The 22,603-nt window shown below is 41.7% G+C and overlaps 2 protein-coding genes across 3 annotated transcripts; one reads left to right on the top strand and one right to left on the bottom strand.

Annotated features, from left to right (window-relative positions):
* Positions 1 to 198: 198 nt before the first annotated feature.
* On the bottom strand, positions 199 to 10,354 carry ccnb3 (cyclin B3). 2 transcript variants are annotated; one of them, XM_084542874.1, is made up of 13 exons: positions 10,221 to 10,354; positions 9,922 to 10,013; positions 9,631 to 9,714; positions 6,927 to 6,977; positions 5,187 to 5,299; positions 4,925 to 5,093; positions 4,751 to 4,849; positions 4,522 to 4,614; positions 4,245 to 4,382; positions 2,301 to 2,456; positions 2,046 to 2,195; positions 862 to 992; positions 199 to 782 (listed from the first exon to the last, which is right to left on the bottom strand). In XM_084542874.1, the coding sequence occupies exons 2-13, from the start codon at positions 9,997 to 9,999 to the stop codon at positions 710 to 712; spliced, it is 1,335 nt and encodes a 444-aa protein (XP_084399000.1). In that variant the 5' UTR covers positions 10,000 to 10,013; positions 10,221 to 10,354; the 3' UTR covers positions 199 to 709. The 2 variants fall into 2 exon arrangements, with proteins under 2 accessions (XP_084399000.1, XP_084399001.1); XM_084542875.1 differs by lacking the exon at positions 6,927 to 6,977.
* A 4,108-nt stretch (positions 10,355 to 14,462) lies between these two features.
* LOC311494041 (uncharacterized protein) lies at positions 14,463 to 18,610 on the top strand. Its single transcript, XM_084552883.1, has 2 exons — positions 14,463 to 14,688; positions 17,342 to 18,610. The coding sequence occupies exon 2, from the start codon at positions 17,348 to 17,350 to the stop codon at positions 18,209 to 18,211; it is 864 nt and encodes a 287-aa protein (XP_084409009.1). The 5' UTR covers positions 14,463 to 14,688; positions 17,342 to 17,347; the 3' UTR covers positions 18,212 to 18,610.
* The last annotated feature ends 3,993 nt before the right edge of the window (positions 18,611 to 22,603 follow it).

Genomic DNA, 22,603 nt, shown 5'->3' with positions numbered 1-22,603 from the left:
ACAAGGTCAAAACTGTGGCAAATTAATTAGTGAGTTGCGTCAGAAAAACTGACAGCGTCGTGTTTTAATTTATAAATATTTTAGAAAAATCAGTAAGCCTCCGCAGGCCACACAGCTGAGCACATGGTGCACCACTGACCTCTAGTGGCGGTAACGCACAACATCATCCTGCACAAATAAAGAAACATTTTATCGAACATAAAAAAACATTTCTTTATTTTAAGAGTACGCATGACGGCCTTCTGAAAGCAGCACAGGATCATCCGGTTGTCTTTTATACAAAGAAACAGAATATAAACATGATAAACTCTGTAAAACGTATGAAAATAATCGTGCATAGCTGCTGACTGCAACAACATATGAACACTCAAAACACGTGGGCGGGTACATAATTAGTCAGTACAAGTAAGCATGTGCAAACTTCTCTGCCCCACCTTTACCTTAAAATGTACAATTCTGCATTGGGCTTAACAGCTACTAATGAATTAAGATTTTCTTCAAGGACCTTCTTATAAAAAAGTTAAATGCCAAAGGGTATATTTAAACACAACACTAAAAGTCTTAATAACAAATGCCCACTTTAAAACTCTTCTTTGCCACAAATTGGAATTGAAGTTTTATTTTCAATACCCTATAAAAGACAGACTGGACTACATGTATAAATATTAAACATTATTTACAGGTTATATACACAACTGATGGAAAGATCTCACTGAGAGGCTAGGGCCTTCTCCAAAATATCCATGCTGACCAACGGCAAAGACGCCACTTCAAAGAACACCCTGAAAAACACCAAAGAATCTATAAATACCCAGAACGTTCACTGGTTCATTTGTGCTCTGGAGATGTCATGAGACTTACTTGTGAGAGTATTTGTTCCTGATGGCTTTCAGTTTCTCATCGGCAGGAGCTGAAAGCATCGAGTAGAGCTTCCTGACCACCGGCGCCAAATCTGACGTCTGATAGCCGGAGTGGAACTGCAGGATGGGATTCTATGGAACATGAAGGAACCCTTTACCATTACAAGAACACAACAAACTCATCCTCTGGCGTTCACTACTCAGCCTCTGCTACAGAAACATATCGCATTATGTTTCTAAATTGCGATGATTCTGGACTCAAATCAGGCGCCAAGTAAAGCCACCCACCTTCCCTTGAAATACTGCTGCTACGATAACTTGGATTTACATGCAATAACCTTTACCATTTAAATTGAAAAGGAGGATTTATCAGTAGACAGCTGCAGGCTGGACAGATGAGTCACGCAAGTCAAACAAATGAGAGCTAGGCATGGCCGTACCAACGGTGGACCAGGCGACTTGAGGAAAGCAAACAGCTTTTAATGGATTCATGTACAAAAGAAACAGAGGCTCTTTAAGATGCATTTCTATAGCATCAAATAACTAACTAAAATTAAACTTATCTGAAAAATAGAGTGCATCAGCATTAGAACTACCTAAAACGACTGAAACATCCTTGAAAGAAAATTATTTGACGTGTATTTACAATTCAATTTTCAATTTGGCCAAAGTCCCATCCACTAACATGGAGGAGGTGGAGTTTATGACCTATACTGCAGCCAGCCACCAGGGGGAGCTCTACTTGCTTTCTTTTGCCATCTATATTTGTTTACAGTCTATGGTATAGACCTAGAAAACTGATCTGACAAATTTACATTGATGTTACACTCTAAGTGGGGGTAAGCAACATTTAGCAGATGAATAATACAGCTGTGTTTCCTAATCAACACATTAAAGTGAATTCATACAAACTACCATGAATCCACATTAAAGGAACACCTTTCCTAATTAGATCTACTCTGAATAAATCGCAACTTCTGTAATGAATAGTGTAATTTGCTGAACGTTGTTTCTTCATTCATAGATTTCATGTTAAAATATGAGGAAATGTTTCAATAAACATTTTTATCTTGATATTTAGTGGCAAGTTAACCAGGATTCTTCAACTTCTTGATCTAAATAAGCTTGAAGCAGGCCTGAAGCTAACGTAAGATGAATGGTTTTTTTGTGTTTGAGGTGACCTACCCAGCCTCCCAGGTCTTTGCTGACCAGCGCCATCAGCAGGCAGGCCGAGGCGAGCAGAGAACCTCTCTCCGTCACCAGGTCCATCTCCATCAGACTCATCTCACAGTAGTAGCGAGCGAGAGTCAGCGTGTCCATGCCGGCGTTCACACACTGCAGGGAAGGACGGAGCAGAACACACGCTGGATGAAGGCGGAGCTCACATGCAGCGATGCACGTTTCAAACATCCACTTCACACTACGCACACACACACACACCTTGGCATAGCGTCTGAGGAACCGGTATGGGATGGGGATGCTGATGTCAAACGACAGCGTCTGCAGGATGTTGGCCTCCATGGAGATCAGCTCCTCTCTCTTGTAAGCATCGTCACAAATGTACAAGAAGTCGTCGACACAAGGCGGGCTGCGCTCCTGCAGGATCATTGAGAACATGAATGAATGTGAGGGTGAAAAATACACTGCTCAAAAAAATTTAATGAACATATCAGATCTCAATGGGGGAAAAGAAATCATGGCAATATCTATACTGATATGGACCGCCACAGTGTTTGATGGAAATGACAAATATCAACCTACATATGGCTGGATTCAAAGAATTTTGCTGAAATCTTTGCACCAACTCAGTACTCAGTAGTTTGTATGGCCCCCACATGTTTAAAGTCATGCGCCTAATGAGAAGAACGTGTCCTGGGGTGTCTCCTCCCAGATCTGGACCAGGGCATTACTGACCTCCTGGACAGTCGGAGGTGCAACCTGGCGGTGTCGGATGGACCCAAAACATAACGTCCCAGATGTGTTCAGTTGGATTTAGGTCAAGTGAGTATGGGGGCCAGTCAATGGAGGAAATTCCTTCATTCTCTAGGAACTCTCTGCACCAACATAGGGTCTAACAATGGGTCCAAGGATATTATCCAATACTTAATGGCAGTCAGGGTGCCATTGTCTAGCCTGTAGAGGTCTGTGCTCTGCTTCACTGTGCTCTGTAAAGCATTTTTACCAAATAAAACTCAGTGTTCTCCCACAGGATTTTGAAAGACCCGGGTGTTTCTTGGGGACAGGGAAAGATTTAATGTAAAGTCTTAATATAAGTCCATAAATATCTACTATGATGCTAACCTAACTATTAACAACTGTTTATGCAGTGTATAAAATGTCTGCACATAAAATAAAACCAGCAGTTTTTTTTTTTATCAGTCTGTCTTTAAAGCATATTACTGTAATAACGTAGATGTTGGATTTAGAGACAAACAGCAGCAGCCTGTGTAGTTCATGTACATGAATACTAAACAGTATGCTGATGAGACGTGGCCTTCTATGGACAAATTTATATAACATTAAATGAAGCATCAGTGAATAAAACTAATTTATAGTGAACAGCTGACTTATCATTTTAACTGAGCTAGCTCTTATCAAAAGTTAAGCTAGCTCACATTACATCTAGAGTCGTTTCCTCAGGGTTTGACCTACTCTCTTAAAAGAATTGTAAATCTCTGTGGTCTAAAAAATCAAGAGTACAAACATAGGATTTTATACAGTCGTTATAATGTCATTTAGGTGAAGGCTGATAGAACTTTTTTCACGTGTCGTGTCCGGTTACTATTCTGTGATTGGAAGTGGGCGTAGTTAATGCGGAAAATTTAAAATGCTCGTGGCCACTCTGTGAGCTCCCAGATGCTAATATCCGTAGTGTGACCGTACTGTGTGGGTGCATGTTGAATGAACGGCATGATCCGACAGATACGGTCGTCAAAACGACTGGGTGGCATCTGAAAATGATAAGAAAGTGCGTCTCGTCGTTCATCTCCCACAATGCTTAGCGCGTGTGATGTATGCTGCAGTGGGAGGGCTATGAGGACTTCCCCGGAGTCCTGCACTTGAGTGTCTTGTGAAGTATAAATGACTTGGCCAAAACAAACTTTTTTTTCAGAGTATGTAATAAGCTTGAGTCACATACATTTAATCTGTCAGGTTAAATTCAGTACAGAGCAGCTGAGCGGCCGGTGTGTTTTTGTGGAGGGATGATCTACCTAATAGGCGAGATATGCTTCAGGGGCAATAAGGCAGAACGTAACACAAGCACAGTGTTGGTTAAGATTCATTATGCAACCATGGCAGAGTAAATTGGACACCCAGTGACCTTTGGCATCATTCTCAAATTGAGATTTTTAGAAAACATCTTGTCTCGTGAAGTGTCCTCACCTCAAATTTGGAGGCGATGAGCATGGCGGTGGAGCCGACGAGCTGCAGCATCTCCCTGAGAACGACCGTTTTGGACAGGAAGTGGTCGGCCATCTTAACAGCCAGGTAGAGGGTCTCGTGGTACAGCTCAAAGTTCTCCTGCGCAAAACCGTGTGTCGGTCAATAATGTTGGCACAAAGCAGGAGAGATTCTGGACTAACGGCAACAGACACATACAGCGTAGCTTTTGTTGCAATTTAACTTCAGGTTTCCAAACGAGACTGAATCTAAAGCTCACCTGTACTTCAACCAGCCAGTCGATCAGGATGGCCCTCATCTCTGGGTTGAGGCTGGTCTGCTTGAGCATGTAGTCAGTGAGGACAAACTTCTCCTGTAATAAACAAAAAGAAGACATTTACAGTCACAACTTGTCCTTAAAGCCGCCTCAAGAACCTCCTTGTTCAAGAATTAGTTTCTTTGAGAACTATGGTTAAAACTCATTGTGGAATGATAATGTTTGTGCTCACCTCTCTACATTTAAGGTAGTCAAAGATCTCCTTTGCGTACTCTGGACACATGTAACAGTCCTCAGAGTTCTCAGAGTCGATGTCAAACTCCTCTGGGATCTATTTGGATGGAAAAACTGAATTTAGACAAACCCAGAACAACATCTGCTGAGCTTCTTTGGGAACATTCCTTACAGGTTGCTTCTGAAGGTGAGCTGGCACTTCACAGACAACAGGGGGCGCTGCGTCCTCCAGCTCTCCCGCAGCAGCTGCTTCATCCCTCCGCGAGCCCTCTTCCCTCTCCTCCTCTGCAGCCGTCTTTTCTCTCTCGGCTGTCGTTCCCTCTGAGCTCACAGACGACGACCTGCAGAGAGAGGTTTAGAGACATCTGCTACCAACTGGAGAACACAGAGGAAGAAAATAAAAAACAACACTTTAAATATTTAAAGAGATTTACTTCTTCAGGTTGGTTTGATTCTTCACAGACACCGAGGTGGAGTCGGCTTTCTTCCCCGTCTTCTTTCCCAGCTCCTTCTTCCTCCCTGGAATGCTGATCTGAACCTTATGAGCCTGGAAACAAACAAATTAGATTAGATTTTCTTAATCAGAAACAGTGAAAAACTGTCTTGACAGTGGACACATTCACACCACAGTGGAGAACAACTGGGAACCCAGTAACCCCTTCACACCAAAACACATCGTGCGCCACATGTTCAAATTTCGATTTTCTCAGACTTTTCAGGAGAATGGTGCACAGAAACGACCTGTTTGGACATCAGTATTCACCTCAACTTTTGGGAAACAAGGGGAATGAAAAGGGCCCCAGACATCACTGATGAAGATGAGGAAGTCAAAACATTGTAGAGAGAAAAAAAAGTGCCGTGGCAGAGTGGAGCTGTGCAACATGAAATTTCATGCTGTGAAGCTGTGCATTAAAATTCATTAGCCAAAACCTGCAGTGCACACACATGCTCTGTAAATCAGCCGTTGTGTTTTCATACGAGAAAGAGAAATTAATTCAAAACCCTTATAGAGGAAAATGTGTCGTTTTGGTTTAAAAGCACACCAGTTTCACGACCTATCGTTCAAGTAACCGTCTCTACATAGTGCCAAGCATTATTCTGATGGCATTCCACTGTTACCAGACAGCGGCCTGCTCAACAATGTCAATATCAGAATGAAGAGACTGAACAACCACCCGCAATAGCTTTCTTGCTAAAGTCACTGTGTAAACCAGGTGTTATCCTGCAACTAATTCATTGAATCACGTAGATGGAAGCCAGAATGGGAAGACAAAACCCCTACGGCATTGTGTTTCTTTTATACACGCACAAAAACAAAACATGTAGTCTGTTTAACCAAACCAGAGAAGCTGAAAGCTGAAGGTCCTACTTTCTGGTGTTGTATTATAATAACAATTACAAAAGTATTTGAATGCTTTGGCCATGATTTGTTGAACGGTCTAAAACGTGGAAGTCGAGCTTGAGGAATTGGGCAGAAAATCTGGCTGTCGAAAATCTTTGCTCCAAGTTGCCATCAAATACAGAAATAGTTTGGAATTGCTTCATGAGGTGATGGACAGAAGAGTAAGAGTGATGTACCCATACATGTCATCAGAGCACTGTGAATTTGTTTACAACCAAATGAATGACTGGTTGTTGGACTGCCCAACTGCATAATGATATCTAAATTAAGCGTTACAAGAATCTTTCTCTTTATTCTAATATCATAATACTACTCATTCATACTTAAATCGTTTAAAAATTACACACTGTCATTTTAGATTGCAGAAAGAAATGTTGGTCTTTGATGTATATAAAAAAAAAACAACAAAACATAGTTCATTTTATTTATTAAGTTGCTGACGCACTTAAAATAAATGTTTCCAGATTAATCGTTCAGCATCTGGATAACATTAGGCATTACAAATGAACTAAAGGCCAACTGGAGCTTCTCATTTTAGGTTTATGCCTCAAATGGAAGCAGACTGAGACTCTCATGAATTAATATAATTTAGACAGAGTGGGCGGCAAAGCTCGACAAATCCGAGAACAGATTTTACAACACCAGAGAGGAGGTGCTTTTGAAGCTGGAATGAGGCAATAAATGATCTTTCAGTGGCATTAAATTCAGACTGTGGCATCACTCACACAGTGACAGCAAGCAAAGTGTTGGACATAAACAGTATCCTACTTACTGACTTGAAGTTACCAGCATTGTTGGGCCAACAATCTGACAGATCCACAGCCTGTCGTCAAGACGAATGAGCAGTTAAGACAGAGTAACACATCGTGGAGACTCAACATTCATTGAGACTCGTCTCAATCTTGTTGGCTGCCATGCCCTTCGTACAGCAGTGAAAGTAACTGAGCTAGGGATATCCTGGCACTAATACTACTATTAGCATTAGTTTTGCAGGTAGGAAGCAGCAAAGGAAAATCACTCCAAGTTGGGTTGCCAACAGTCAAATACAAAATAAGAAGAAGGTGGGCAGTGGTAGGCACAAGTTAACTGGCCGTCAATGAGTCTTGTGGCTCAGAAGTATTTCCATTGGAGCGGCAGTGAGATGCTGAAACATTGTTCCTTGGTCTACTCTCACCTGGAGTACAATCAAGTACAGTATAACCAGCATTTAAAAAGAAAAACGCACCCAAAGGACAACCAAAGACGGATGAATTAATGAGTGGTTTAAGGAGGACATCCAATTTTCCAATGAAGATGATGGAATGGGATACAAATCTGTCATTTAATTGCCCTCAATGGGAAGTAACCACACAAACTATCTTCATGACATCAAATAACATGACGCCATTAAGCCTACACAAAGTGAGACGTTTTAATACAGGTAATGAGAGGACTTTCAGGCTGAGAGAACTACTGCGTAGAGAGTCAGACTTGAAAAATCTTGGCAGCCACGTTAAGTGAATAGAAGAAAACATCTTGTGTACAGCAGAGAAAATATCTCCGTCTTTGAAAGCAACCATTTCTTCTGGAGCGGTCACATAATTTTGGCTCTGAGTGCTCAGTCTCCCAAATCACAATCTGGAAAACTGGACTTGAACTGTACCAAAAAACAAAGGCAACAGAAGTTGTGTTAAGACGGGTCACGGATCATCCACGTAGCTTTTTCAGTTCTAAATGACTACTGAAGAGTTTAGGCAATTTCCGTTATTAGTGGTTCTCCTTGTGAACTTATGGAACCATCATCACTCGTTCAAAGTACTGTTCCAATTCAAAGCTTGCACCCGATACAGTACAGCCCAAACGCCTGGATGTGTTCTTGCAGCACCCTATTTACTGAGGCCACATCAGGAGGTAACTTGTGTGGAATGCAATGTCTAGGTCAGTGTTTTTCAACCTTTTTTGAGCCAAGGTAAATTTTTATTTCACTGAAAAGAAATCGCAAGGCACACCACCAACCGAAAATGTTAAAAAAAAATGAAACTCTGTAGCCTATATTAACAATATAAAGTCATTCTTGTCAGAGTGTCTTGACTAGGAATCAAATAAAAACAAAGAAAAAAGTCTTATGATCTTTCATATTTGTGCTCATTCAGTGTGAAACCTGGGCCTGTTTGGATCAACACAGCTCTCGGCCTATTGGTCCACAGATATATATATATACACAGACACTTGACAATGGCATATTATTTGCAGATAATAATTCATTCATTTTCAAAAAATGTTTTTAGACCAATTAGGTGAATTTGGATAATTTCCCACGGCACGCCTGACGATCTCTCATGGCACACTAGTGTGCCGCTGCACAGCAGTTGCAATACACTGTTCTAGGTATCCCAGAAAGTATTTCAAGGTTGCCATCAAGTACACCGATGTCCCAGTTTATGTAATGACCGGACTGCAACTTCCCATCCCTCTACGTTGGAGTTGCACTTTTCGAGTCAAAACAACCAAGAACGCAACTCCAAAGTTTGCGTACTTGTTTCTAGCTGTTGCCGTGCTATTAATAAGGATCTTGTGGAAAAAGAGGGCTCTATCAGGTCAATCAGAACAAGTACTGGGTTGTCAACAGACCCTTGTCATGTGACTTTCGAGTGGGCACCACAAACAGATGCTCCTAGTAAAAATATGTCCACAACTCAAGACTCAAGGTCAGGACTCTCAGTCCATCTACTCCTGTAGGACAAAGGACACTCTTTTCAGACAAAAACATCTACATTGTAGCCAGAGAACGCAGGGGGCTTGAAAGTGGATTAAAAGAAGCTACATAAAAATGGAAGAAGTGGACTGACATACCACTCATCAGCCACTTGCAACGCAGTCCAGCTGCTTTTTCCTCATTAATAACTTAAGTCTGGAGTTTCTGAGCATTCAGTTGTAGTTTGAGAACCACTAATAGGGAGTGAGCAAAAACAAGATAGAAACAAACTCCTCCAATTACAGATGGGGAGGGGGTTGTTAACAGACCCTAGTCATGTGGGTTTCAGGTGGGCACCACACATAGATGTTTTCTAAACTAAAAGTTCTTCACATCAGGAGTCCTGCTGATAAACAAATGACACTACTGAGGACCACATCCACATTTGCGCCAGAGTGAAAGAGGCCATCTACATAAAAATGGGAGGGGGCCGGGGGACTTCGACGCCACTTACAACACAGCCTGTCTCCAAGATATCAGATCCCTTAAATTCTGGTTTTCAGAGAGCCAAAACTGTGGGTGGGGAAAAACAGGACCAAATCAAACTCAAATCCAGGGGAGTGTTGAGTTTTTAACAGATTGTAGTTTTGAGATTCCGGTGGACACCTCCCGCAGATGTTCCTAATAAAAACCTAAACTTCCCCCTGTCATTTATACCTAAAGACACTGCTTGGATGAAGCACCTTCAACAAATCTAGGTACCTTTGTGCTTTAGCTACAGCTCAACCGCAGAGGGACTTACATTGGTGATGTCGATGAAGGCTGTCCTCTTCTTGGGAGCCCCATGGGGAGGAGAGGAGGACCTCTTCACCTGTGGGCCTTCCTCCTGCAGCACAGGAAACACACCTTCTCACTCACAGATCACGTGCACGTATTATTAAAAGCGCAAAAACAAAGGACTGCTTTGCGTTGCAGGGATTTATCATGAATCTGTGACCGTATAAAGTCCAGCTGCTGCACTGCCTGCTTTGTTTACAACAGTGCTAGCAAGCTGGCTAGCAGAGTAAAACGCACACATTTATTTTATTTTTACCTGGTTCTCAGTTGCATTCAGCTTAGGTATCTTGCTCCCTGCTGTTGTTGAGCTTTTCTTCCCCCTCGTGAAAGGCATGGCTGGCTCCTTGACTGTGCGCGGTTAGAAAAAAAAAAATGACGGGTTCATTTTAAAAACAAAACACGCTAAAATACATGATATTTAGCTTCTTTGGTTAAAGTAGCTGCGTATAACATATTATGGAAACGCAGCATTCAAGCTAGTATTCCACCTAATACGGCGGTGGTTTCCAACCGGAAACCGAGTCTACAATCGCTTAATTTAACGTTTAATCTTACCTTAGTGTATTATTCTTTGTTTTTCAACCTAAATTTCATATAGGAAAGGGTCAAGCCGGCTGTTGTCGCAGTAAATAATCCAGGTTTTGCCGTGTTGCTTTGCAGACGAGAGCTCAAACAAATGTATTTCAACTGCGGATCCAAATCTGCTGCGCCGTCCTACCATTGGCTGAAATTTGAGCTGCGCGGACCAATCAGGAAGTCGCTAGGGATGCCGTTTCTGAAGAGCGTTGGTTTTAAAGTAGCGGCTCCGCCCGACTGAAAGACGCGGTTCATAATGCCGACGAAAAGAGAAGCTTTAAAATAACCGAATATCTCTGCAAAAACATTATTATCATATGTTAATAATTATATGTTTTATAATAAGGCAAGTGAGATATTTTGTTCGGCAAAATTCAGTTCTTAATTATAAGTTTAAAAAAATAACTCCGCCCACCTTAATGTGTGTGCTGACCATAAACCGGCGAACCCCGGAGGAGGGTCTATTTTAAACTGACTGGCACGTCTGGGGCGTCGGGGATTTTATTGATGTTTTCATTTTAGCGTCTAGTTTTAGCGTTTAGTCTTAACTGTTGGGGATTATTTCCGCCCAGACGTAAACAAAACACAGATACATGTGACACAGATTTTATAGACTCGGCGCACACGATCACACACATCCTGTCAATTCCATTCACAATTTTCCATGCATACTATACACATTAAAACCACTGAAAGGAGAAGTAAATAGCATTGACCATCTCGTGACAATACAATGTTCCGCTGGGAAACTTTTGGACCTGGATGTCACATATAGCACCCACCTCGACCAGACCAGGCACCCCCACCCCATAGCAATGACACTCCTTGATGGCAGCAGCCATCCCCAGCAGGATGCAGCATGACACAGTCACACACACAAAAATGCTTAAGGAAAAACTCAAAACACATGAAGAACAGCACAAGGTGTTGACCTGGCCTCCAAATTCACTAGATCCAAAACTGATCAAGTGTCTGTGTGATGATCCACAGAGGCCCCTCCCCTCAACCCATAGGACCCAACGGCTCCCACTAACAACATTCTGTTTCCAGACACCACAGGACACCCTCAGAAGGCCCATGTCCATTCTCTGATGAGTAACTGTTTTGGAGGCACAAGGGAGACCTCCACAATAGTAGGAAGGTGGTTATAATGTTGTGCATGATTGGATCAGATTGCCCGTATTTATGGGATACAACAGGGAATATGTAAAGATCCAGAAAATACATTGTTTAATGAGTTTTCTTCAGTATGTTTCATCCAAGTAGCTTCTTCGGCTCTAAATGATAGGAGGGGAGTTTAGGTCTTAATTCAGGACATCTGTGGGTGGTGTCCACCTGAAACTCTGAATACACCCTCTGTTAGTATCATCACCTCTCTCTGGACTCAATATCATTAGCCTCCAACCAGAACAAACATTCCTCGGTTTTTGTTTGACTCCAACAGAATCAACATAGAGCACCGAACGACTCCCCTGGCCTCGTCCGTTTCAACATTCGCCCCATGTCCACTTTATCTGAGCAGGATTCTATGAATCAGCTTCGAAGCCTGCAGTTCACGCGGTGCAATCTGGCGTCTAATGAAGTCCACTGAGAGATATCATCTCACAACGCTGCTTTTATTTCCCCTCCCCTCCCCCGATTTCCTCATCCGAGACAAAAAGCCTTCATACGAGAGCGTCATTCTTCCAGATTGCTTGTGTCTCTATCAGAGCTGGGCGGGAGGGGAGTTTTATAAGTCTCAGTATATTGGTTGAGGCTGCTAAGAAATCAAGCGGGTGGGGTTTGGTATCAAATTCAGGATCAATGAGGTAATATTTTAAAAACAAAAACATATCCAAATTTGGCTGAATACTCCAATGATGGAACATACTAACTGAAGTACTTATGTCCTTGAAGGTATTCTCTTATGTTTTCTATTCGTACTTATATGATACAGGCAATCAAACATGTGAATAGACTGTAAAACATGATCTTTTTAACTAGACAACATAACATATAAAAAAAGATCAAACGATTAATGTATTAATCGGGTAGTCAAATGACTAATTTGAACTAGATTTAGGATTATATTAGTAATTCTTTTCTGCCTCTCAAACATTAGAATTTGCTGTTTTACCTTTTAGTTGTTATTCATTTTCACATAATTACTTTTCTATTTCGATTACTTCTGTTTTAATACTTTAAAGTGGCAAATTTGCAGATTTCCATGTAAATAAATGTCAATATCTATCGCTAAATGAGCTAACACAATGGTGACTGAGCCTATGCCACACTGTATGAAGTATTCCAGTCTTCATTTGCATATTATGAACTGGGTGTCTGACCTGATTAAAATGCTGCGTTAAGTTACAAGTAATACAATATGTGTATGCAGATACAAAAGCAAAATGCTAATTCATCATCAGTGGGTTAAGATATAGCTTTTACTACACATATCACTACTGCTGCAGCTTCACATTAACGGAGGTGACCTCTCCCCAGGAGCTTCAAGTTCTGGTTTGGTTCATAGACTGTGAATAAAGATGAATGGCGGAACAGCTCCTCAAAAGTGAACAGCGAGTTGAGCTCCCCCTGGTGTGTGTCTGCAGTATAGGTCATAAGCTCCACCCCCTCCATGTTAGTGGGTGGGACTTGAGACAAACTAAAACACTAAAGTACGTGTCAAATAATGTTTTTTCAAGGATAGTTTCTGTCATTTTAGGTCGTTAATATAATACCGATACATGTTTAAGTGTCCATTTTTCGTTTTAGTTGGTTATTTGAAGCTATAGAAACAGGATGTGATGTCATGATGACTACAAGTTGCCCATAGGACTGTGAGAGTAGGAAAAAATAAATAAATAAGTATAGTGTATAATCTGGCATTTCGTTTTAACTGGTGGAGGTAGAGCAGAGCGCAGTATTAATTAAACTAAAATAGCAGTGAGTCTGCGTCAGAAGTGAGTCAGCAGGCGCTGCCTGTATTCCCGGGAAAGTATAGCATCAGTTTGTTCAATGTGAGAAAGTGGGGACATAGTGTCCATATTTATATACAGTCTATGGTTTGGTTCCGTTTTTTTAGGTTTTGAGTTCCTTAGTACCGGCAAACATTTGGACACACATCCTTCATGCACATCATACACCACTGATGTTACTACCGGCTACATTCCATATGTTAAACTTTAATTTTGCATGTTACCTCAGTTTAATTTGATGATATAAAATAAACTATTATTCTACCAGTATACTGGTGTGTTTCTCTTGAGCAGGGTCATGACGTCTACAAAAAAATGTGTACTGTTCTATAAGATTAGCGTTCAAGCCATTTCCTGACAGCAAGTCTATTTCAAGGAGTAATGGAACAAGAAAGAGCAACTATAGTGAGCTGTTAGATGAAGAGCTGCACGCCTCCAACTGTTTTCACATCTCCTGCTGTTCACAAACTCATTCTATGTTCAAAATATAATCAGATCATAGGTGATCTGATGATAGAATAATGTAAAAGATTGTCAGACTTTTTGAAAACAACAATTACTCAGATTATAGAACTACTTCAATGAAACCTGGGAGGAAAGGATTGAGGAGGCACATGAACGCAAGCTGGGGAAGTATCAGTCCCTCATCTCTGAGAGCCAGCAGAGGGGTTGGAGAGCCTGGAATTTACCGGTGGAGGTGGGTTGCAGGGGGTTCCCGGGACAGTCACTTTGGAGAGCATTGGGGACGCTTGGGGTGGAAGGGGCAACACGCAAGAACCTGGTGAACAACATTTCAAAGCAGGCTGAGACAGCATCTAGATGGCTGTGGCTAAAGAGGAACGAGCGGTGGCTAAACCAGGCTGGCAGAGAGGGTGGGGGTCAGAGCTGAGTGGTGAAGTCCTGAATGGCCGAGGGAGCAGTTCCAGGACGCTGGTTCTGCTGTCGAGCCCCAGTGAGGTGTAGTGGGCTAGTTGACGAAACACCGGTGAAGTGGGGTGCCCACTTGAAAACCCAGTGAAGTCATCAGGCCTGAATCATGCAGCTCTGCCCACAGTTGAGGACGTCTGAGGGGAGCGACTCCTACGCCAGCTACCCCAAATAGGGAGCAGGACGTAACTCCTGCCAAGTGCGGTGGCTGCGATAGACCCTATCGTTTAAAGACATAGAACTACTTCAATGCTTTTAATACTACTTTAAATAATTTAAGTTACATAAAGGCTGTGAATACGTCCATTGCCACTGTAATGGCATGGCTGCTGCTGTGCACCATGCTATAAATGAAAGTGTGTTGCAGTTGCCATTTCCTCATGTCAGTGAGGCAAATTTCTGAAAGATGTCTTTGTCTCTCAACGTCTGTCCCTCTCTCTCTCTCTCTCTCTTTCACACACTCAAAGAGGAAGTGAGTACAGCTTGTGAACTTGTCTAACCATTTCCGCCTAACCTCATTTACACAGGAGACACTAAAGCGCCACCGGTCGCCCTCTTACAAGCTGGTAAGTTGGTCTCTATGCAGGCAGGTTGGGCCGCCTCATGTTACCTCTGTCTCGCTTTCATATTTTGGGTTGCGTTTACATAACTTTTGGCTTTCGTCTCTTCCATGTGGCCTTCGAGATTCCTTCTGCGCTGCTTCAGGTTATCGCTATAAATCAGAAATTGACCTTTTAATCTGCTATAGTTCATAAATCGCACCCAGCAAGTTTATTTGCTGCCTTTTTTTAGCTCAGGAGATCTTCATAATATTTCTTTTAACTGCTTTTGTAAATCAAGTTTTTCCTTGAGCAAGCAAAGGTTAACTAATCTTTTACAATATAGAAAACAAAAGATGATACAATATGAAAAGATTTTCGCCAATTTGTCTGAAAGACCTTAAATACACCCTCGCAGAAGGCAAGGCAAAGTCTGTATAAAAGGTCAACTGATGCGTCATTAGACCGTTATGCAACTTATGCCAGAAGTTTAGGGGAGAAGGAACAGTAAGTGAGGTGTGTTAGTGTGATGAATGTAGCACCTGCCAACTGACACTTTGTTTGGACAGAGTTGTGTAACGTAGGAAAACCTAGGACTCATCTTCAGCTCGTGAACGTTGCACTGCCCATCAGGATGTCCAAGTCATATTGCCAAGAAAAAACATTCTTTGTTTTAGCTGTAATTTGTTCCACATCTGCGCTTCATTTTCTATCTTGTCCTCTTTGGGTGCTGTCCATTCCAAAGCCCAGGCTGTGTTCAAGTGAATGATTAATACCAGGATTTGACACACCATATAATGTTTGAAATATGGATGCCAGTAGAATTAAATTATTTGGTGGGGCTAATGCCTCTGGTGTTGCTCAGAGCATCATTCAATTTGTCAGCATGACGGAGCGAAGAGAGTGTGTATGTGTGTGTTCGGGAACACAAATACTGATGGAGTCAGCTACATCTAACAAAAATACTGTTTATTTGATTTGACACGAATTTTATACATTTCCATAAAACAAACCATCCAACCTAGATGGCCGTATAAATGTTCATTTTGCAGTTCACAGAAACTACAGGAAAACAGCAACTTTAGAAGAGCAACCAAAGGAGATAAGGAAGCTGTTACAGACGCTAAGTTCAGTTTCACTTTACATTCTCACCACTACTGCTTCTGTCATCTGGTAATTTCACACAAGTTTAACTTAACCAGCAATTAGAATCAGAATCAGAATTCTCTTTATTGCCACATATGTTTGCACATATGAGGAATCTGTTGTTGTGGTTAGAATACACATACACATTAACACACAATAAAGAAATATATATATATATATACACACAAAAGGAATAATTTCCATTAGTTTGACTGAAACTATTTGAAGGCATTAATGGCTTAGTTAGAAAGCTGCACTGATAGCAACTGAAGTGCTTATTTACTATAAAGCTAGCCAACGTCTGCTATTTAATGCTAAATGTTTACATTTTTAGGCTTAACATTCTGTTGAAAACAATTTTTTTCAGTCTAATTCCATAGTTATTCTAAAATCTTAAAGGGCTAGCCTTTCATTTTGTGTGCTAGTATGTCAAAGCGATTCTGACAGCAGACGTTGCTAACTTTTTACATAGCTAGCCAACGTCTGCTAACTAAGGGTAAGCGTTTGAGTTTTTGAAGCTTAACATTTTGCTCATTTTTTTTTTTATTTAAGTACAGAGTTATTTTAAAATCATTTAGTATTTTGTGACCTAGAACTATTGGTTGGCTTCAGTTCAAATTTGAATAGTTTTTATAAACCAGGTCGGACTCGGCAATATGTAGAAGAAAGCTTTCTGTACTTACAAGAACAAAGCTATATTTTGTGGAAAAACCTTGAATAAAATTGTCCAGACTATTTATGAAACTGAGTGTGACCATGGGGAGAGTTTCCATGTTTTCTCATTTGAATAAACCACTTGCAGACACACTCACTGGATGTGAAAACCAACACATCCATTTGTTTGCTGAACCAAGCCTTGAGAAACAACGACCCTTTTGAATACTCGCGTGTCAAAGCAGTTTTCCTTTGTGTTGAAATAGGTTCAGATGTCTCAACAACACGCTTTTCATGTAACATTTGCCTTCCTCCGTTTCTGTTTCGCTAACATGACATTAAAATGATCAGACAAAACTCTTTCTGCATCAGCTACAGATGGGTTTTTTTGTATGTGTGTGTGTGTGTGCTAATCTAATACACAAACCGAATTTCCTGCTTGTCACATCCTGTCTGGCCTACGGATTCAAATGGTGACACGCTGTGGTTGAGGCCTCAATCTTACTTTCCATCTCAGCCTGCAGAGGGGACTTTCTGTTCTTTCTGTTCTTTCTGTTCTTTCTGTCCATCTATTTTTACATTATAAGTGTGGTAATAACTTTGTACCTTATCTATTTTGTCACTAATCTGAAACAGACAAGGAATTTAGAAATATTTGTGGAGCCAAGACCCAAAGGGATAAGGTGCACCATTTAAGGGACCATGTATGTCGTGCTTGGCTTTAGCTGAACATGTTGGCAGGCTTTATTCAAATAAAAATATGAAAATGAAGAAGGCAGGATTTCAAGCCATTGTAGCTATTCTCTATGCTCGCTTTGACAATATTCTCGTTGCAAAAACAGTATTCCTTTCACTTTTACCATTGCATTTGTCCTCACAGGATCCAATGCAGGCGGTAAGTGCAGATTCAAGGATGCCAGAGCCCAGTCCAGAAAACCTTGGCACTGCTGAAGGCCTCAAGAGAAGCGTCCTAAACACTGAGGTTCTTGAGGAATTTGCCCATAACATGTCAGAGAACATAATCCAGTCACTAATAAGCCAAATGGAACTGCTGGAACTGGAGGGTTCCACTTCTAATCAAGACCAGGAGATGTTAGCTGAAGAGCTAGCGTCAGCAGTGATTGGGATTGCTCTGAGGGAAGTGTGTGGAGGTCAAAACGCTGATGATCATTTTGAGGGGTCTTTTGTGGGCAAATCTGGAAAAGAGAAAGATTCACTGGACGCGCGGGTGCATCCAGTTAAAGAATGCCAGACTTCAAGAGACACCGACCTCTTCCACCCTCCTCTGTCCCAGTCAGGGCTTCCCTTAGTGGGATCCCTCGACTACCCCGATGCCCCTCCAACCACCCCTCTCCTCCCTGAGCTCGAGAGGAGCAGGCACAGCTTTGCCCGAAAGCTGAAAGGAGGCCTGGCGCAGGTTTTCCTGCCCTCGCCTCCTCCGCCAACTCCAAAGGACAAAGAGGACAACTCGGACGGGGCCGCCAACGACCCCCAGGTGGACTTAATGGAGCATCTGATGCATTCGCTGTCCACAGATGGTTTGGCGAGGGACAAATTTGAAGAAGGACCTCAGCATGGAGCCAGTACTGAGGCTTTTGCAGAGGCTCTGTCATGCGAAATCATAGACTGGGTTTTAAGTAATAAAAACAGAGAGCAGATAGCAGACCATAGTGATCTTCATCTACTTGCTCACCAACTGGCTGGCACCATCATCACCTCCTCCCTTGATAAAGCTAAAACACTGGTCTAGCTGTTTAATGTGATCAATGGGTTCACATCCTCCAAACTGATGTGGTTTACTGCAATGAGACTGGTCTGTTGTTTGGAAATTATTTTCGTAGTCTTCTTTATGAATGTGTTTCTTCATGTTTATATAATTATTTTAGATATTTATTTATGAATATAAAAATACTTTTTATGTGACCCAACTGCAATAACTGTTTATGTCCTTTAGATGGCAGCACAGGAGAAAGCTTTATGCGTGTTTACATCATGAGGTCAGCAAGGTTATGATATTTGGGTGCGTAACAACTGGAGTTGATTCAACTTTCCATTAAGGAAAAACTATATGTTATATATTAGAATGTGAATTTGTGGAAGTTTTAACTGTGATTTGTCTGTGCGCATAACACAAAGCTTAGAATAAAGACTAAATCCATTGTGAACTCATGCGTCTATGACAAAACACAAAGCTGCACTGTACGTGAACCCGTATGACACCACTTTGTAATCGAGTTTAATCCTGGGAATCTGTTCGGTTAGCTCTCTCTTTGTAATCAGCCTCGCAATCTTTATTGTCACAGCGTGATTCATTCCTCCCCTGGCCTGAACTGAATTTGGCATTTGGGATGAATTTGCGTTTTGGCTCGAAGAACACTCTTTTTCATAGTCACTTTACTTGTTGAGGTCAGATCCGGAAGAAGAGGGAGACACGGTTCTTAACTAAACAGTGATGTGATCCTCAAAAGAAATAAAAGCCCTGCCAAATTCACAGGGAAAAGAGCTTTGCTGAACTTTTACCGAGCGGTTTTGAAAGAAGAGTTTTATTGTTCTTCTTAGTCATCACATTTTCTGTAAAAAAAAAACAAAAAAAAAACAGCAGTTTTTTTTTTTTGGGGGGGGGGTTATTTGCTTTATTACATTTGCCTGCGTGCGTGGACACAGAAATGTGCAAACCCAGAGGATTCCTGAAGAATGATTTTGATACTTTGTGTGGTGTCTCAGGTCATCGCCATCTTGGCAGTGTCTGATGACATCACCCACCTGCCCCGGAAAGCAGCCACACCTCGACACCTTGATATAATTTAACCCCTTGACGCCTCATTTGATTTACAATTACATTAAAAAATGAATTATTTGTGTTTGTGCTTTGAACTCCGACTGGTCCTACGAGAAACTAGTGCTTGCAAAGGGTTCCTAGGTATGTATTGAATGTGCACAAACTGACATCGGAGTATTACACAGGTTATTTCGGCTGCAGTCTGAGCGGAAGCAGTGCGTTGCGAATTCGCGACACTCTGCGTCAAGGGATCAAACATGTAGCGTTAATGTCAGTTTATTTATAAAGGACATTTAAAAACAACAGATGCTGACCAAAGGGCTGAAAAGAGTAGTCAAGAAATTAAGAGGTAAAAAGAAATAAAAGTACTAGGTTAAAATGTAAGAATATAAAAAGTAAGAATATTAGAAAGTATGGGGGCTGTAGCTGATAAAAAACTATCTCCCCTGGCTTCAGCCTTGTTATAGGGACCACCAGAAGACCGTGGTCAGCAGACCAGAGTGACCTTAATGGGACATGTGGTTCACAGATCACAGATCAGATCAGATCAGATCAGATCAGATACGTAGGAGCCAGACCTTTTAGTGATTTTTAATCAATTCTAAAACATACTGGGAGCCAGTGAAGAGGCTAGGATGGGAGAGACGTGTTCTTGTTTGCAGCATACTACACCAATTGCAGGCGTGACAGAGAGGCCTGGTTAACATCAGTACAGAGGGCATTACAGTAGTCAAGACGAGATGAGATGAAAAATGGGGAGAAAATGGAACATGACCCTTTCAAAAACTTAAAAAAAATAATGAAAGACTTGGCTTTGGATAAAAGCCTCAGCTGGAAAAAAAAAAATGGACATGACCACTGAATTGATCTGTTTCTCCAGTTTAAAATCACGGTCCATAATCACACCCAGGTTTTTAACAGAGGGTTTTTCATATGGGTGGAGGCAACTCAGGTCAGAATGATGAGCCTAGCAGGCTAGGTCCAAACATCATAACCTTAGTTTTACTTTTTAAATTTTTAAATTTTAAGGCCAGACAATCTTTATGTTCTCATATTCCTGGTGACAGTCCAGGAGTGGTTTTAGGGAGTTCACCATTCCGTTTAAACAGCAGGTAAAGTTGTTTATCGAGAACGAGATGCCGTACTTCCTAAGAATGTGGATTAAGGGGAGCATGCACAGGGAAAATAAAATCGGCTCAAGAATAGAACCCTGGGGGATTCCACAAGGGAGAGGTTCAGAGGAAGAAATGCTGACAGAGACACTCCTGTCGCACAGGTAGGACCTGAACTACACCAGAGCAGCCCCTTCAATGCCCACACAGCACTCCAAACGAGTCAAAAGGATCCTGTGGCCGATGTGGTCAAAAGCAGCTGTGATCCCAGGTGGGACTGTTGGACTAACCATAAAAACCGAGGGTTGCAGTGGTTGCACGCAACTTCTGGTACTGCTGAGACAAAAATAAAAACAATCCCATCTAAATTCAATATTGAGTTGAAGGGTTCTCAGATCCTAAACACTGCACACCCATTTCTAACATATCCTCTAGAGGCACACACATGGGAAGAAACTAGCAGCGACAAGAGATTGTAGAATCTAAATGAAATTTAGCAACGTGTAATGATGACAAGCAAAACAACAGTGGAAGGTACCAAGATGAACTAATCTCAACCCTAGGGGACGCAATTGACCATGACCAGCGGGTGATAAATTTGACTGACATATGGAGCAATAAGTCCCAAAACACTTATTGCAGGGAATCACCCATCCAAGACACTAGATTCACCCCATACTGATAGCAGGCTTTGAGCATCAGGTAACCCCAAGTGTAGAGGTGGCTTTATTAATGGTATTTTCTTTTTAAATTAATTGTGATAATGACAAGAAGATATTGTTCTTGGGAATCCATAATGCATATAAAATGACCCTAGGCCTACCTGTAACCTAAGAGAAGACTGTGTGCAGTGTCACTGTTGAAGCATAGGCTAGCACTGCCCATACACTAAACTTTGGAGTGGGAAATGTACAAGGGGCTACCTAGGTAACCAGAGCCAGGAAGATTGACTAGTGTCCAACTCTCAGCTAACATGGCGATTGGAAACAAGTGAATTGCTATATATGTAGACAGGGCTTAAGAAAATGCCATTAAAGGAGAAAGTACTCATTTTGTATTTGAACGACAAACAAAGTCCGAACAATGCCATATTATAGCCAAAGAACCACGTTCATCTTTTTCTATTTTTGCCGGAGCATTCTTTGTTGACTGCACCATTCTCCTGCCACCCTGGACCCGTTCACGACAAAGAGAAGGCAATGTTTGGTTGTGATGGCCGTGAAGAATACGGTGAACAAAACCTATTTACCATCAGCATGTTTGCATTGTCACTGTGTGCCTTTAGCATGTTAGCGTTAGCTTTGGGCTCAAAGGGCATGAGTACAGCCTTCCAATAAATGGACAAAATGCTCAAGCAAGTCAAAACCTGTCTGCTTTCTCACCTCTACACAGCTGGCGAATACCTTCTGACGACTGACTGTCAGTTTGAGACAGTTACAGAAACGGAGGCGTCCCTAATCTGACACCGGAGAGGCTCGATGGGGATTTCCAAAGCTAGCTCCAACATATTTGACGTGATATACTGGCACCTTTCACTTAAATATTTGTAAAAAAATTACACTTTAAGAGGTGAAAGTAGCTATGGAAAAACCCTACAATTTTAAAACAATCCTGTTTTCAGAGATTTCTGGAGTTGAATGTTGCAAAACTTTGATGTTAATTTGAGCCACATTCGAGCGTAAACAGCACACCGCACACTGTACATACACACACACACACACACACACACACACTGACTTGGCAGAAGTGCAGGATAGTCCCTTAGCTCTGATACATAATATGTCATGGAATGCTTAGTCTGAACTTTTAACTCCCACTGCTGATCACCATTATGTTTTCTTACCACGGGACGCTAACTGACTGACACACTCACACAAACATCCACACTGCACATAGATGAGCTGCAGGGCTGGGTGGACAGCTGTGGCGTCTGAGGAGACGCGCGCACACATCTGGAGAAATGCTTGTTGTGTTGTCAGGAGTTTGGCTGCCAGAAACTTTGTGGAGGGAGGAGACAGAAAAGGGAAGAAACGGGATGACACGCAGAGGATGTATAGTAGGAGGGTGTATGTGTACAGACTATAGTTGGAAATAAATGGCGGAGATACTTAATCTCTTTAGCCTTCTTGGTGGAAGGTACACCCAACTAAGCATATAAACTCTGAACAGTAAATTCTAAAATAACACCATATATCATTATACGAAACATTTTTCATGGAGCTGGGGAGGACTTTAATTTTATAATACTTTC

Source organism: Chelon labrosus, assembly GCF_963514085.1.
Source record: "Chelon labrosus genome assembly, chromosome: 1".
In the NCBI taxonomy this organism is placed as follows: domain Eukaryota; kingdom Metazoa; phylum Chordata; class Actinopteri; order Mugiliformes; family Mugilidae; genus Chelon; species Chelon labrosus.
This window is presented reverse-complemented; position numbering and strand designations above follow the sequence as displayed.